Source organism: Urocampus carinirostris, chromosome 2 (assembly GCF_059441175.1).
Source record: "Urocampus carinirostris isolate Australia breed hairy pipefish chromosome 2, RoL_Ucar_1.0, whole genome shotgun sequence".
NCBI classification, from domain to species: domain Eukaryota; kingdom Metazoa; phylum Chordata; class Actinopteri; order Syngnathiformes; family Syngnathidae; genus Urocampus; species Urocampus carinirostris.
The window spans coordinates 8,722,661-8,739,910 of record NC_142350.1 but is presented as its reverse complement, the minus strand read 5'-3'; the positions used below and the strand labels follow the sequence as shown (position 1 = coordinate 8,739,910).

The window sequence follows — 17,250 nt, the reverse complement described above, 5'->3', positions numbered from 1 at the left end:
TAAGAGAGTACTCGGTTGGTATTTGGACACATGGAGAGGATGGATGAGGAGCGAATGTTGAAGAGGATCTACAGAGCAGAAGTCAATGGAAGGAGACCAAGAGGAAGGCCGCGATGAACGTGGATGGATGGTGTTATGAGTGCACTGCAGGAAAGAGATCTAAATAAAATGGAAGCTCGAGCTCTTGTTGGTGATAGGAAGGAGCGGAGGGGTGTTGTGAAAGGATAGTGGGATTGTGGACGCGTTCTTAAGGATGGGCTGGGCACCCGTATGATGCGGCAGGGGTAAACCAGTGAAAGCTGTCGGGCCCTGCTGTTGAACAAAAGAGTGTGTTGTGTCACCCTGACCCGAGTGACATGGCCGCTTTCTGGTGTCCCGTTTCATCTGGAGGGACGAAAGCATGACCAACTTGGGTGCCGAGGTGCCTAACTTGTTTGGGTGTTAGGGCAATTGGGTTGGCCATGGTCCAAAACATTTTGTGTGTGTTTTTTTTTTTGTTATTTATTTCCCTTTTATTTTCTTTATTGTATGTGTGTGTCTTGCTGTCGGTCACCCCTCTTGAGGGATATGACCAAGGTAGATAGATAGATAGATAGATAATTCTTCATGTATTTCTGCCTACTATTGAAATAAATGTGGTTGTTTTTTTTTTTTGACTGAATACAAGTTTTTGGTACCACTAGGAGGCACTAAATACTAAACCCTGTCATTTTAGGTATTACTTTTCTTGTTTTACCATACATTTCTAACTTGCTTTCTGGCTCATTTTTGTAAAAATATTTAAGTATTATTTTTCTTATTTTGTTATATACAATATTTCAACTTGTAGCTTATTTTATTAAAACTATGTATCTTATTTTAGTAAAATATTGAATTATATTTATCTTATTTTGATTTACATTATCTTTTTAACTTGTTTTATAGTTATCTTTAGTAAAAACATCCAAGTATTATTTTAATTATATATTTTTAACTTATTTCCTTATTTAAATTAGACAGCGGAGTGGTTAGCACATCAACAGCATACTTCTGGGGCCATGGGTTCAAAATCAGCTACAAGCCTTCCTGTGCGTAGTTTGCATGGTCTCCCTGCACCAACATTTCAAAAACACATGTGGCGGGTCAATTGTTGCTAGGTATAAATGAGCGTGTGAATGGTCGTCTGTACTGTGTTTCCCAGCTCGCTGGCAACAAGTTCAGGGTGTCCCCTGCCCACTGCCCAAAGATGACTGGGATGGGCTCCAGCACCCTAGTTAGTATAAGCGGTGCAGATAATGGATTTAATTGTTTTCCTTATTTTACCATATATTATTAACTGGTTTATGAAAATATCAGGGCAGCATGGCAGCTCAGTGGTTAGCGCTCGTGCGGCACAGTTCTGAGGTCACAAGATCAAACCTTCCTGTGTGGAGTTTGCATGTTCTCCCCGTGCTTGCGTGGGTTTCCTCCAGGCACTCCGGTTTCCTCCCACATTCCAAAAACATGCATTTCAGGTGGATTGGCCGGTCCAAATTGTCCCTAGGTGTGAATGAGCGAGTGAATTGTCTGTCTCTGTGGGCCCTGTTACTGGCTGGAAAACTAGTTCAGGGAGTCCCCTGCCCACAGCCCGGAAATGGCTGGGATGGGCTCCAGCACCCCCTGCGACCCAACTGAGGATAAGCGGTGCAGATAATGGATGGATGGAAAGAAATATCATACGTTTTATTTTACTCAATATATTCTAAGATATTTTCTAGTTTAATGAACTAAAAATACAATGGAAAAAGGAAAAAATAATTGTAAATAATTTAAAATAAGAATAAATAATCAAAATGAACAAATACGTGTCATTATGGTATGGATCTAATCTTAGCAGAAAGTAATAGTAAAAAGATAGATTTTGCTCATTTCTTAATGACTTTTCTTATTTTACTTGAATAAATTAAAAAATACAATTGAATAGTGAGGTTCAGAATGATTAATTCACCAATGGATGGTGCTCAATTCTACACACCCCACCTTTTAAAGTGCAACACAAAGGATTTTTTTACAATATTACTAATTCAAAACAAATCATTTCAATTAAAAAAAACATACATCTAAGTTGCCTAATGATCAACTGTAATGTCATTGTCAGTGGACATTAAGTAGCAAAATGGCTGCCCGCTTACATGCCTGAAAATCAGTTACTTTCGCTGTTTAATGTGTACTTCCAAAACACAAAATAACCGGCTTTTATTTGCAGAATGGATTTCATATCTTGCAGACGTGCTACGTATGCACATAGATTACGCTGTAGGATTACGGCATGTTGACACCCTGCGAACGACGCTAATCTGATTACACGTACCGACCTTGACAAGCCGTCAGGTGTCGTCCGTGCTGACGCTCCTTATCTAAACTTCCCGTTTAGCTTGTGTGGCCTAGCGTAGCATACCAATGACAACGCTGTTGTTGAACACGGGAGGCACGTGCCGTGACGGCAGCCGAACTTATCTCTTAAAAGGCCTCGGGGCTCATCAGGAGACGCCGGCGACCAGGTCTCGATGTCAGTCGACATTCGGAGAACACGCGTGTGTTTACTGTACAGCCGCCCGAGGGGCATTTACATACGGCGCGGCCATATAAGCTCAGGACGCACTGCCATCCATCATAGTGGCGGAATGACTGTCACCGGGATGGCTAGCAGCTGCCTCTGTCGCTCAACAAACATACAGAAACGCACACAGACACACAAATGACGTGACAAGACAAATCACCTGCTGGTTGTGCGCCAGTGTAAACCATAGGGAACCGGAACTACTCGGGGTTAATCTTAAATCAGGCCCCGAGGGGTCTACATGCAGCAAAAATAATATGCAAACTGGTATAGTGCCAGAATTCCTGCTGAGTAGGCGCAAAGGGCGAAGGCCGTAGTATTAGGAACACCCAAACAAAGAGATGACGATAAGTAGTCGGGCAAATAAGCAAATTTGGGGACTTAAGCTTGTTTGGTGAGGAATTCTAATCAGTGACTTTGCCCAAAATTAGTAACGTAAATAACTGACTGTGCGATAAAATAATACAGGATAGTCAAGTCAAGTCATGTTTATTTGTATAGCTCTTAATCACAAAATAGTCTCAAAGGTTATTGCAAACCACAGACTATTATGACACCATCACCTGATCTAAAACTTACATGAGGGCAAAAAATACACAGATACATAGATATTGTCAACATAAAATATAGGTTATTCATATGCTATAGAACAGAAGTGTGTTTTAAGCTTAGATTTAAACATTTCCACTGAAGTTGCAGATCGAATCTCAGGGGGAAGAGCATTCCACAGAGCATTGCGGATCTCTTCTTGGCTCTTGGGATCACTAGTAGACCAGCATTTTCAGAGCAAAGGCTCCGGACCGGAACATAGCACTACCGGTAAGAGCTAGCTACGCAAAATGGTCATTCAGGCTTTCCTAGTAGTAAGATTGGTGTCAAACATGTCAAGTCAAGCCATGTTTATTTGTATAGCTTAATCACAAGGACTCTCGTAGGGCTGCACAGATCACAGATTATTGCAAACTACAGACTATTAATACACCATCCCCTGATCTATAACCTACAAGAGGGAAAGGAAAAACTCAAAAACCTCAACATCAGAAAAATGAAGAAACTTTGAGAAGGGACTGCATATGAGGTAATCCCCCTTCCAGGATGACCAGGCTGCAATGGATGTTGCAATAACAAATAATACACGGATATTGTCAACATGAAATATTGGTCACTCATAAGATATAGAATAGAAGTGTGTTTTAAGCCTTTAAAATGTTTCCAATGAGGTTGCAGATCGAATCTCAGGGGGAAGAGCATTCCACAACACCGGGGCCCGAATGGAGAACGCTCTCGAACCTGCGGATCTCTTCTTGGCTATTGGGATCACTAGTAGACCAGCATTTTCAGAGCGAAGGCTCCGGACATAGGGGAACATTTTTATCTGAAAGATATGAGGGAGCAAGTCCATGCATGATTTTGTATAATACCAACAGAACCTTAAAATCACATCTAAAGATAATAGGGAGCCAATGCAGGTTAGCTAAAATCGGAGTAATGTGATCAAACTTTCTTGTCTTAGTTAAAAGTCTCGCTGCAACATTTTGTACTAGCTGAAGGCTCATGATTTTGGACTTCAGGAGACCGGAGAGTAGTGCATTACAGTAATCGAGACGGGAGGTAACAAACGGATGAATTATAATCTCTGCATCCGACTGAGACAGCATAGGGCCAATTTTAATAAATCAAATTATTTGAAGATTGATGAAATACGATATTATATACACAAGGCTTGTGTTGTCCTCATTTTAAGGACGATAATTCTACTTTTTAATACAGCTTACATAGAAATGTGAATAAAAACAACATTTCCTTTTTCTATTGTTGGACCAATCTAGGAAAAGTCACAATATTTAAAGTTAAATAAAATACAATTCAGGGGATTGTTTTATGTTTATTTTGCAACACAGTGGCGGTCATTCTCACCCAAGGACAACAAGAGGGTTACGCATTATTAGTTTATATCGGGTAAAATGAAAAGAAACCAAATTCACTGTCGAAGATCTTTTCTAAACTTGGGTCAAAAGAACCCAAAACGCATGAAAATAAATGTCTGCGTTACTTTGTACAAAATGACCCTAAAAATGGTTTTATTGTTTTAAAAATATAAAACAGTTTTTGGCGTGTATTATTTTGTAAAATCAGATGTTATTCTTTTGACGTTGTTATGATGAAACACTGGAATGCACAGTGCTAAAGCTCCCTCCCTTTTTAAAAATGGAAAATGTCTACATTGTCTTTTTTGTCACATAGAACAGTGATTTTCAACCGCTGTGCCGTGAGAGATCGTCAGATGTGCCTTGAGAAATTATCCAATGTCACTTTTTGAAATTTTAAATTTTATAAAACATTTATGAATAATTTTCTGCAAATATTATGTCATTGGCAAGTGTCTATGCTGTAAAAACTGGGGGTATTATAAATTATATTGTATTTAAACATACTGTTCAGTGTCATTTTTGGTTAGCGGTGTGCTGCGAATTTTTTCCAATGTAAAAAAACGTGCCCTGGCTCAAAAAAGGTTGAAAAACACTCAAATAGAAGAATAAAAAAACAACTTGGTTTATCTCATCTCATTAGCTACACCGCTTATCCTCAGTAGGGTCACGGGGGTGCTGGAGCCCATCCCAGCAATCATCAGGCAGTGGGCAGAGGACACCCTGAACTGGTTGCCAGCCAATCGCAGGGCACACGGGGACAGACAACTCACTCGCTCATTCACACCTAGGGACAATTTGGACCGGCCAATTAACCTGAAATGCATGTTTTTGGAATGTGGGAGGAAATTGGAGTGCCCGGAGGAAACCCACGCAAGAAAATACAAACTCCCGCACATGCGCTAACCACTGCGCCGCCTTGCTGCCCCAACTTGGTCTATACTAAACTGAATTTATAAAACATGAAAAAGATGTTTAGAGATTATTTAAACACTAATTCAATTGCAACTTGAAATCCATGCATATTAAAATGTATGTACTCAAATAAAAGTTTATAACGAAATACACACAATGTTTTTCCTGTGAGCACATGAACCCTAAAAATATCTGTGCAGATCCCTGAACAAACCATTTTGGGATTTGTTTTAAACATACTACCTGGTTTGGATTTAAAATAAATACGAAATAAACAAAATAATGTATTTTTTGTAATTGTTGCAAAACAACAGACAAAACTAGGCCAGATTAAGGGGAAAGTGTGTAATATTTAGTGCCTCCTATTGGTAGAGAAAAAAACTCTCATCCAGTTAAAAAAACATTGATTTGAACAACTCAGCAAAAATGCATGAACTATTATACCAATCTTATTTTTTATAAAAAAATATCACAAGTTGGGACATTTGAATTTCTTTTACACCGTGATATCCCCATTTAGGTCGGTGCCATGTTTGTTCGGTATCCTTGCTATGCTCTGCTGTGTAACAATGGCCCTCGTTTGTACCAGACAACACACTGCCATCTACTGGTCAAATATTACACATTGGGGCTTTAACTTAAGTAGTGGTTCAGTCCACTCTCGACCTAAATAAGATCATTTTTCACAAAGTGGAACGAAATCCATCCATCCATTATCTGCTTATCCTCAGTAGCGCCGCGGGGTGCTGGAGCCCATCCCAGCTATCCTCGGGCAGTGGGCGGGTGACACCCTAAACTGGTTGCCAACCAGTCGCAGGGCTCACAGAGATGGACAACTCACGTGCTCATTCTCACCTAGGGACAATTTGGACTGGCCAATTAACATGACATGCATGTTTTTGGAATGTGGGAGAAAACCAGAGTGCCTGGAGGAAACCTAAGCAAGCACAGTCAATCCTGGAAGGGGGATTGCCACATGTGAGGTCCTTTCTCAAGGTTTCCCTTTTCTCCTCACACTGAGGTTTTTGAGTTGTTCCTTGCCCGCATGCTGGTTTGAGATCAGGTAATTGTGTAATTTTGTAATTGTAATCCTGTGCAGTCCTTTGAGACATTTTTGTGATTAAGGGCTATATAAATAAATGTGACTTGACTTGACACGGGGAGAACATGCAAACTCCACACAAGATGGTTCAATCTCATGACCTCAGAACTGTGCCGAGGACGCAATAACCACTCAGTCACCGTGCTGCCCGTGTAATGAACTATTTTTATTTATTTTTTATTATATATATTTTTATAGTACATTCAATGTATTTACACAGCACTTTCAGTCACAACTTTCTGCGGGAAAAGTGTCAAGTCAAGTCTTGTTTATTTGTATAGCCCTTAATCACAAAGAGTCTCAAAGGGCTGCACAGATCAAAGAATATTGCAAATTACAGACTATTATGACACCGTCCACTCATCTAAAACCTACATGAGGGCAAATAAACCACATATTATCAAAATGAAATATAGGTTATTCATATGCTATAGAGTAGAGGTGTGTTTTAAGCTTAGATTTAAACATTTCCACTGAGGTTGCAGATGGAATCTCAGGGGGAAGAGCATTCCACAGCACCGGGCCCGGATGGAGAACGCTCCCGAACCTGCGGATCTCTTCTTGGCTCTTGGGATCACTAGAAGACCAGCGTTTTCAGAGCGAAGGCTCCAGAATATTTTTTAATTTAATTTGAATACATTAATGTAACCCTTTATTATTACAACATTGGCCAGGAGTCTCTAACTCTTAAGTTAAGACCTACTTTTTGTTTCTGATTGGCACCAGTGTGATATGCATTTCCAAATTGACATCATGACTGTTAAATGGTCAATCAAACACATAGTAAATCTAAACTGCTGCTAATCTGTACATCTGTTGGTTTTGTTTGACTTTTTGCACTACTGGCAGTTCATTATAGCTAGCCACTCCTTGCACATCTGTTTCTCTGCACTATTGTACTTACAGTGTTATTGTTACAGTGTTATTGTTACTGTTTACCTGACTTGTTTACCCGACTGCCCATTTTGCACATCTGGTTAGCTGCTCCTCTTGCACTATTTGCACTACTGTAAAATACTATACATAGCCATAATTATTTAGTATATTATTAGTACTCAATACTCCAACTCAATACAACATTTTATTTATATCTGTACATTCAAGGAAACTGTGCGGGTCAGATGTATCGACATTTCGTTCTGTACAGGGAGTGCAGAATTATTAGGCAAATGAGTATTTTGACCACATCATCCTCTTTATGCATGTTGTCTTACTCCAAGCTGTATAGGCTCGAAAGCCTACTACCAATTAAGCATATCAGGTGATGTGCATCTCTGTAATGAGAAGGGGTGTGGTCTAATGACATCAACACCCTATATCAGGTGTGCATAATTATTAGGCAACTTCCTTTCCTTTGGCAAAATGGGTCAGAAGAGGGACTTGACAGGCTCTGAAAAGTCAAAAATAGTGAGATATCTTGCAGAGGGATGCAGCACTCTTAAAATTGCCAAGCTTCTGAAGCGTGATCATCGAACAATCAAGCGTTACATTCAAAATAGTCAACAGGGTCGCAAGAAGCGTGTAGAAAAACCAAGGCGCAAAATAACTGCCCGTGAACTGAGAAAAGTCAAGCGTACAGCTGCCAAGATGCCACTTGCCACCAGTTTTGCCATATTTCAGAGCTGCAACATCACTGGAGTGCCCAAAAGCACAAGGTGTGCAATACTCAGAGACATGGCCAAGGTAAGAAAGGCTGAAAAACAACCACCACTGAACAAGACACACAAGCTGAAACGTCAAGACTGGGCCAAGAAAAATCTCAAGACGGATTTTTCTAAGGTTTTATGGACTGATGAAATGAGAGTGAGTCTTGATGGGCAAGATGGATGGGCCCGTGGCTGGATCGGTAAAGGGCAGAGAGCTCCAGTCCGCCTCAGACGCCAGCAAGGTGGAGGTGGGGTACTGGTATGGGCTGGTTTCATCAAAGATGAGCTTGTGGGGCCTTTTCGGGTTGAGGATGGACTCAAGCTCAACTCCCAGTCCTACTGCCAGTTTCTGGAAGACACCTTCTTCAAGCAGTGGTACAGGAAGAAGTCCGCATCCTTCAAGAAAAACATGATTTTCATGCAGGACAACGCTCCATCACACGCATCCAAGTACTCCACAGCGTGGCTGGCAAGAAAGGGTCTAAAAGAAGAAAAACTAATGACATGGCCTCCTTGTTCACCTTATCTGAACCCCATAGAGAATCTATGGTCCCTCATCAAATGTGAGATTTACAAGGAGGGAAAACAGTACACCTCTCTGAACAGTGTCTGGGAGGCTGTGGTTGCTGCTGCACGCAATGTTGATCGTGAACAGATCAAAGCACTGACAGAATCCATGGATGGCAGGCTTTTGAGTGTCCTTGCAAAGAAAGGTGGCTATATTGGTCACTGATTTGTTTTTGTTTTGTTTTTGAATGTCAGAAATTTATATTTGTGAATGTTGAGCTGTTATATTGGTTTCCCTGATGAAAATAAATAATTGAAATGGGTATACATTTGTTTTTTGTTAAGTTGCCTAATAATTATGCACAGTAATAGTCACCTGCACACACAGATATCCTCCTAAAATAGCTAAAACCAAAAAAGCCCCACTCCAACTTCCAAAATATTCAGCTTTGATATTAATGAGACTTTTGGGTTCATTAAGAACATGGTTGTTGTTCAATAATAAAATTAATCCTCAAAAATACAACTTGCCTAATAATTCTGCACTCCCTGTATACACGTGTACTAGAATGACAATAAAGTAGATCTGAATCTGAATCTGAATCTGAATGTTTCTACTATTTTGTTACTATTTTATTACCAGCTTTTAATTACTAGAAGTTGAGTTAAAATAGGCTCAGTCAACCACAAAAGCGTCATGCCAGTTAGAAATCCAATTACTTGGAAAATCACAATGACGAATCACTGGTGAGCTATTTTCAGAACCTGTCCGGGCAATTCTGAGGTTCTTGGGGCACCATGTTAGTGACTACCTTTTTACCTATGTATCCTGACATTCTTTTGTCTTATTTTTCTCTTTTAAGTACCGTATTTTCCGCACTATAAGGCGCATGAAAAAATAGTTTTTGGTCCTATTTTTGACATACATAAGACGCACCGGATTATAAGGCGCTACAATGGGAACGTGGACAAAACAGTCGGATAGTTCAGTCCAACTTATTACCCCCTTAACATTCCGAAAGCTTGCAAAGACGCAAATACGTGTCGAGAACACGTGCGGATGCGGTGTCCGTACGATGTCACTCAAATGCATCGTTCCATCATTCGGAAGGTTAAAGTCTTGGGATTCAAGAAATGCCAACCATTCCTTAATATCTATTTTCTTTTTCGCTCGCAACTTTACTGTGCAAATGACAATAAACACTTGGAATTGAGTTGAATTTAAAAATAGTCACTCCATTCCATCCATTATCTGCACCGCTTATCACAGAAACATCGAGTTCAGTCTGAAACAAGATACAGGGACAATATAAAATCCGGAGTAGCTCACCGAAGTTGTTGTGTTCATAATAATGTGCAGCCAATGTCCTCTTATATCCGTGAGGGTAGTAAATCCAGGAGAATACAATATTTACAAATACAGAATAGAAAAAAATGCTTTCTCTATGCCGTCAGCCACATGCTATACAAATTCATCTTTTTCGGCCAATTGCGGCTTTGTTTCGCCGTTTAAGCCAATGCCAGCCTGTAAATGATAAAAAGGATCCGCCCCTTGACCTCCGAATAACTTTAGCCAATAGTGATCGATTCAAATGATGATTGACACATCTTTTTCGGCCAATTGCAGGCTTTGTTTGCCGTTCAAGCCAATGCTAGCCTGTAAATGATAAAAAGGATCCGCCCCTTGACCTCCGAATAACTTTAGCCAATAGTGATCGATTCAAATGATGATTGACACATTGGTTAGCCAATGAAACGCCGGTAAATAAATCCCAGCATACACCGCGTACTACTTGGCGTCTGGGGGAAAATCTAGTCGGCGGCTGCAAGTTAGTTGGAAAACTTTGCAATTTTAAAATTGATCCATAAATAAGGCGCACTGTATTATAAGGCGCATGGTCAGCTTTTGAAAAAAATAAAGGCTTTTAGGTGCGCCTTATAGTGCGGAATATACGGTATTTATTATGTGTTTACACTGGAGTGCCGTGTGTAATCGTGTACAATGTTCACTTATTGTTAATAATGACAGTAAGACAATTCTAATTCTGGGCAAGGATCTATCCAAAGTAATATGACTTAGCTCTTATGATGTTAGGAACTTAATTCGCCCAAGTAGCTCTGTAAGCGTGGACAGGAAACACCTGGCCCAAACTTTATTTGCGTTTGAAAGTGCGTCGTAAAAGCAATAAGTTGTCACCTTGTAAAAGGCCAACAGCCTACCTTTCCAGTGTGCAGCTTCGGCCGGCCGGCATGCCCGTTCATCAGCGCCGGCTGGTTTTCGTTTTCATCCAAGACTTTTTCGGGTAGCGGCGGTGGCAGGTCCTCAGGTTCCTCTCTGAGCCAGGGAGACGGTGTCCCCACACCGCCGGGGTCTTTGGACCAGCGCTTGGCCTCCAGCTCAGCGCTGTAGCGGATTTTTTTGTTGCGGTTCACCGAGGCGTACTCGGGTGTTTCCGGGCTTCGGGCGGGGTCGTGGCCATTGACGAGGGGTGGAGAAGGGGCGGTCGAGACAAGGGTACCGTTAAGTAGGCCCGGCTTCTTCGGGGGGTCTTTGAGGTCCTTGACCGTCTCGTAGAGGGAATCCTCCATGCTGACATCGCGGGATGACGTCATCATGTCTTTAACCACCTGTGAATCGAAAACTTTGAAATATGTACGATTCCAGAAAGTAGTCAATTATTTTGGAGAAATTACGAAGCCATTTGAAAAATACATCTCTAGTAATATAAAGTAATATAAATTGAGTTAAATTCCTTCTTTTCACCGACCTCGTACATGCTGTCCCCCGAAGTGGGCGGGGCCACCCCCCTGACCAGAGAGCTACTGGGCGGGATGCTGGGCAGCTCGCGTCCCTGCGGACATTTGGAGGACCTGTGCTCCGATTGGCTGATGGGCGTGTCTTCCGACAGGTGGGGGCTGCTGGCTTGCGTGTCTGTAAGGACTGTGAGGACGCAATTAAGCTAGCGGCTTCACTGATTGGTCGAGCTTGAGAAAGCTGGGACATACTTATATTGCCAGTGAGAGGTCCATTGTGGGAGTGGCTAACACCAACGTCTGTCACTGGGCTATCGGCAGACTGGCTGACGGTTTCTTTCTCCGATGTCTGGAAAGGACAGAGACATTGTTTGCACATATGAATGCGTTTTTAGGTAGGAAGGCAAACTTAAAAATAAGTATACTACTTAGTAAAGTGAAAGTGTGTGTGAAAGCTTGTGGTAATCCGTGCCAGTCACAAAAAAAAAGAAGAGAAAAAGAAGACAGAGCTAGCTGAATACACCTGGAGAAGCTTAAAAGAACCAATAGCTTGAGTTTGTCAGAGCTAGTGCAAGTGGACAGCTTTAGCAGCTAGCAGGAAAAGTTACAAAAAAGTGACACTTTAGGACAAAGCAGGGGAAGCTAGCAATAACAATAATGGCGAGCCATGGTCTGCAGCCAGGTTGCTAGCATGAGTGGCTAGAGAAGGAAGCAGTGGGGGGGGGGAATGAGCAAAATGATTTGCCTATTTATTTAATTAAAGTTGTTTTATTAAAAGTATTAAATTAAATGTATATGTCTGTATATTCTCTTTTATTATTATTCTTTGTTTTTAAAATAATAGAACAAATCTGAATGAATAAAATAACTAATAATAGTTTTTTGTGTAGGCTTAAAGGTCCTCTTAAAACAAAACGACTCACCAAATGTACGCACTAGTAGCAGATTATTTCATAGCAAAACATAATTTGCAACCAATAACGTGCAACATTGTCTTATATAGCAGACAGCAAATCCTTTTGTCAATTTTAAGAATGACCTTCATTTTATTCAGATACTTTTGCACAGCACACTAATTAATGTTGACTTTTTAGAGTGCAAAAATGTCTCAAGCGGAAATCTGCATTGCATTAAATCCACGTCCCTGACACTCAGGGGCAGACATCCTCCTTTTTCCCCCATCTTCAACAAAACAGGTGAGAAATCTCAGCCACTGCAGACTTAAAAAGAAATCGAACAACACGTCCTCCTCATCCTCCGCCTCATCATCAACGAGAAAGGCAGACGTCATGGGGTTCATGCGAGGACGAAGAGGGAGATCTTTTTTTTGGTCCTTGTTTACCTTCTGCAGACGCGCTATGGCTGAGAAACTGTTGCAAAAGCGACACTCAGTGGAGGCACACTGTCATTGCAGCATTGTTCTAGATGATGTCATGATTTTGGTGCAGTAAAGGTAAACAACATTTTTGGGGTTAATCTAGTGCAGGAGTTTCAAACTCAGTTTACTTGGTGGGACGCCGGAACTCAATTCTGAGTAAGGTTGGGCAGGTAGAAACTCACCAAACGTTACATGTAAGATGCTTCCTATGTCCTTTAAGCCTTAGTTCAACAGCAGTGACAATCTACTTTGATTACTCCAGTAGCCTCCTCAAGCAGTATCTCAACTCAAATAAAATCTTTAATGATTAGTTTGCAAAAAAAATAGAAGGTTACTCCAATCAGCTAATTTGTTTAAATTTATAGTCTGTGATGTGTACGGACAACCATGGGACAAACCTAGAGGTAGCTAGCCAATCATATTGTGTGGCGGACGTAAATCGAATCTCAAACATTAGGGTCCAAATTGTGAGCCGTGCCTAATTAGTTAGAATCCATAGTAACCTCACGTGGGCTGCACTAACGTTAAGCTTTAATATTGTGGCAGGGGTGTTATGCTTTTTGGGTAGACCCAAATAGAATAGAATAGAATATACCTTTATTGTCATTGTTACAAATGGGCTAACATATTGTGACAACGAAATTGGGCATGACACTCCAGTTTTACACATTCATAGTGAGGTATGAGCAAGAAGATAAAGGAACAGAGAAGATAATGTTATAAGACAAGGGGGATAAGGCTATAGTTATAATTTACATGTTATTTACACAAGAAATGTCGGCATGTGGGATGATACATACAGGGTTGTCGTGATAACGTTGGTATCGTAAAAAAAATAAGGGGTATCACGAACTGAGGCAGGCATGCTTAAATAAGGTAGGTATTTGATTTTAAAAAAAGATTTTAAGAATGGGAACACAGTAAAAAACAAACAAGGGGTATACAAAAACAAAAAATAACATGTCTAAACAAAATCAAACTCGACAAAGTCCAAAACAGAAACAAAAATCAAAACTGCAATACAAATGCAATGAACAAAGTAACAAACAAAAAAGGGGTCAAAAAACAACTAAATGGACAAACAAAACGCAACTTGACATGATACAAACAAAAAAGAAAAAACTAAATGGAAAAGCAAGAAAAAAAAAAGAAATAAAACGCTGGGCGCAAAATAACAAGTGGGCACTAAACTACGAACAAATTGTCCATACAAAAAACTAACAAATGAAAATAAACCTGGCGTGGCAGTGGAAATACAAGGAACCAAGAAAAAAAAAGTGGGCGCAAAATAACAAAATGGTCAAACGAAAAACAGGGGAAAAAAAAAAAATGCAAGCTATCGTCTTAAGGGCTGTAAATGGCCCGCGGGCCAGAGGTTTAAGACCCCTTAGCTAATTTCAATGTGATGTCATGTGTGTTTGTATGGATTAAAATATAATATATCACAACAAATGATGTATGTATCATGATACTATATACTCACTCCATCCATGAGGTCAACCCTGTCCCCTCCTGGATGGCCGATAGCTCCTTTTTTTTGCCTGCGCAATCAAACAAAATCGATTATTTTGACCAATACTCTATCTCCCACCATGCATTGGACTCACCCCCTGCATCCAGTGCACAACAAAAATAAGAAGGACACAAGCAACAGGGCGGCCAAGGTGCTGAGGGTGACCACCAGGGCCAGCTGGGCGCCGCCCTCGCCCGCACCCACACCGGCGCTGCTGTCAACAAGCCAGGTTGCTGCCCGGCCCCCAGAAAGGGCCCCTGCCCCGAACACGGCCGCCTCTGGCCCCCACCACACGCTGTTCAGCACCGGGGCCATCACACCAGGGCAGGAGAGCACATCGGGGAGGCGCCAGCTGTGGAAAAAAATCATTACTGTATATCATTAAAAAAAAAAGAAAATACAAAAAAATATATAATAATAATTTAGAAAAAAATAAAAATAATATATATATATATATATATATACATATATATATATACATATATATACATATATATATATATATATATATATATATATATATATATATATATATATATAATACACACACACATATATATATATATATATATATATATATATATATATATATATATATATATATATATATATATATATATAATACACACACACATATATATATATATATATATATATATATATATATATATATATATATATATATATATATATATGTGTGTGTGTGTGTGTGTGTGTGTGTGTGTAAGGAGCGGTGTATATTATTTAGACCGTCCATCTTAAAACAAAGCCACAATATCAACGTCTTGGTATTTACAAAAACTACATTTTACATGCTGGTGTTTAATGCAGCAGGGGGCAGCAGAGAGCAAGTTGCAGTTGCCCTAACTTTTATTGTGCTGCACAGTTCAAGAAAGATTTCATCTCCAGCAACCTACTCACATCCCCACTGCCCGTAATGTCACAGAACCTTGAAAATTGAAGTTTTCTTGAGAATAATGACATGAAATTGCCATGGCAACTTTCTGGGATTAAGCTGCAGTTACAGTTGTGTTTACACTATGCTTTGCACGATTTGTTGCGCCTTGAAATTGTTTAGGAAAGGAGTTAACAGTGGTTCTTTGAGTGGGTGGAGCTATCCCATGGTTCAACTTAGATGGAAATAGTCATGTGCACGTTGTTGCTGCAGTTTGCAGTACTATGCAGACAAATTACAAACATGTCCATTAGCAGGATTTTCATTTACTGCCCTTAATCTCCTCACAGTCTTGTTCCACGGACAGACTGAGGAAATCATTTCTTCCTCATGCCATGAGGCTCTTTAACTCCACCCGGGGGAGTAAAAGCCCATATTAACCCAAACCCCCACATTGCATATTACCCTAATTTTATTACAGTGTGTATTTTACGCAGCACTATTTAAATACTCTATATCAGGGGTGTCAAACATGCGGCCCGGGGGCCAGATCAGGCCCACTAAGGGGTTGAATCCGGCCCGCGAGACAACGCTCAGAGAAGCGCAAGAGAAAGACGAGCTGCAGGTCGAAATATGTCCACTTGATGTTGCCAAAGCCAGGTGCCTCGAACAAAGACACTGTACTTGTATGTGTTTCTCTCCCTCTCTCTCTTCCTCCCTTTTCCTCTCTTTTCCTGGCTCTCTCGCTATCCCTTTTCCTCTCTCTCTCGCTCTCCCTTTTCCTCTCTCTCTCTTTTCCTCCCTTTTCGCTCTCTCTCTTTTCCTCCATTTTTCTCTCTCTCTCTTTTTCTCTTTCATTGTCCCACCCACTCTCTTTTTCTCTCCGCTTTGTCTTATTTCTTTCTCTCTTTTTCTTTCTCTCTAATATACTAGTCCGGCCCCGACAGAATGTTTGTTCTATCGTGTGGCCCCCGAGCTAAAACGAGTTTGACACCCCTGCTCTATATCAACATGTTACATTGGGTATTTATGTATTATATTCTAAAGTATCAATATAGATAGATAGATAGATAGATAGATAGATAGATAGATAGATAGATAGATAGATAGATAGATAGATAGATAGATAGATAGATAGATAGATAGATAGATAGATAGATAGATAGATAGATAGATAGATAGATAGATAGATAGATAGATAGATAGATAGATAGATAGATAGACAGATAGATAGATAGATAGATAGATAGATACTTTATTTATCCCTGCAGGGAAATTCACACTTCCAGCAGCATCCCTGCACTGGAGAACAAAACAATAATAAAGCAAAAAGAACAAATACCCAAATGTGACGTGTTAATACCCAATGTAGCGTGTTATATAGAGTATCTAGATAGTGCTACACAGAATACACACTGCAATAAAAATACGTAATATGCAATGTGGGGGGTGTGGTTTAATGTGGGCCTTTACACCGTTGGATAGAGTTAAAGAGCCTCATGGTATGAGGAAGAAAAGATCTCCTCAGTCTGTCCGTGGTACAAGACTGTGAAAGCTGTATGTCGCTGAAGCTGCTCTTCTGTCTGGAGATAATGTTGTGTAGTGGATGTGATGAATTGTCCATGATTGACCGCAGCTTTTCCAGTGCCCGTCTCTCAGCTACTGTTGTCAGGCTGTCCAGCTCTGTTCCCACAACAGAGCTCGCTTTCCTCACCAGTTTATTGAGACGAGAGGCATCCTTCTTCTTGACGCTGCCTCCCCAACACGCTGCCCCATAGAAGAGGGCGCTTGCCACAACAGTCTCATAGAAAATTTTCAGGAGCTTTTTGCAGATGTTAAAGGACGCCAGCCTTCTGAGGAAGTAAAGTCGGCTTTGACCTTTCCTGCATAGAGCTTCTGTGTAGGCAGTCCAGTCCAGTTTATTGTCCAGCTGCACATCCAGGCATTTGTAGGTCTGGACAAATTCTACACATTCTCCTTTGATAGTTACAGGAGTTCTAGTTCTCCTGAAGTCCACCACCATCTCCCTGGTCT

The 17,250-nt window shown here is 40.6% G+C and overlaps 1 protein-coding gene across 1 annotated transcript in view; it reads right to left on the bottom strand.

Annotated features, from left to right (window-relative positions):
* Positions 1-17,250, bottom strand: part of pag1 (phosphoprotein membrane anchor with glycosphingolipid microdomains 1) — a 49,566-nt gene that overhangs the window by 5,418 nt on the left and 26,898 nt on the right. The window contains exons 2-6 of the mRNA XM_088328743.1: positions 14,416-14,673; positions 14,292-14,349; positions 11,683-11,779; positions 11,445-11,617; positions 10,897-11,304 (exon numbers count right to left, since the gene is read on the bottom strand). Of these exons, the coding sequence (XP_088184869.1) occupies positions 10,897-11,304; positions 11,445-11,617; positions 11,683-11,779; positions 14,292-14,349; positions 14,416-14,636 (957 nt within the window). The 5' untranslated portion in view covers positions 14,637-14,673. The remainder of the gene's footprint in view (positions 1-10,896; positions 11,305-11,444; positions 11,618-11,682; positions 11,780-14,291; positions 14,350-14,415; positions 14,674-17,250) is intronic.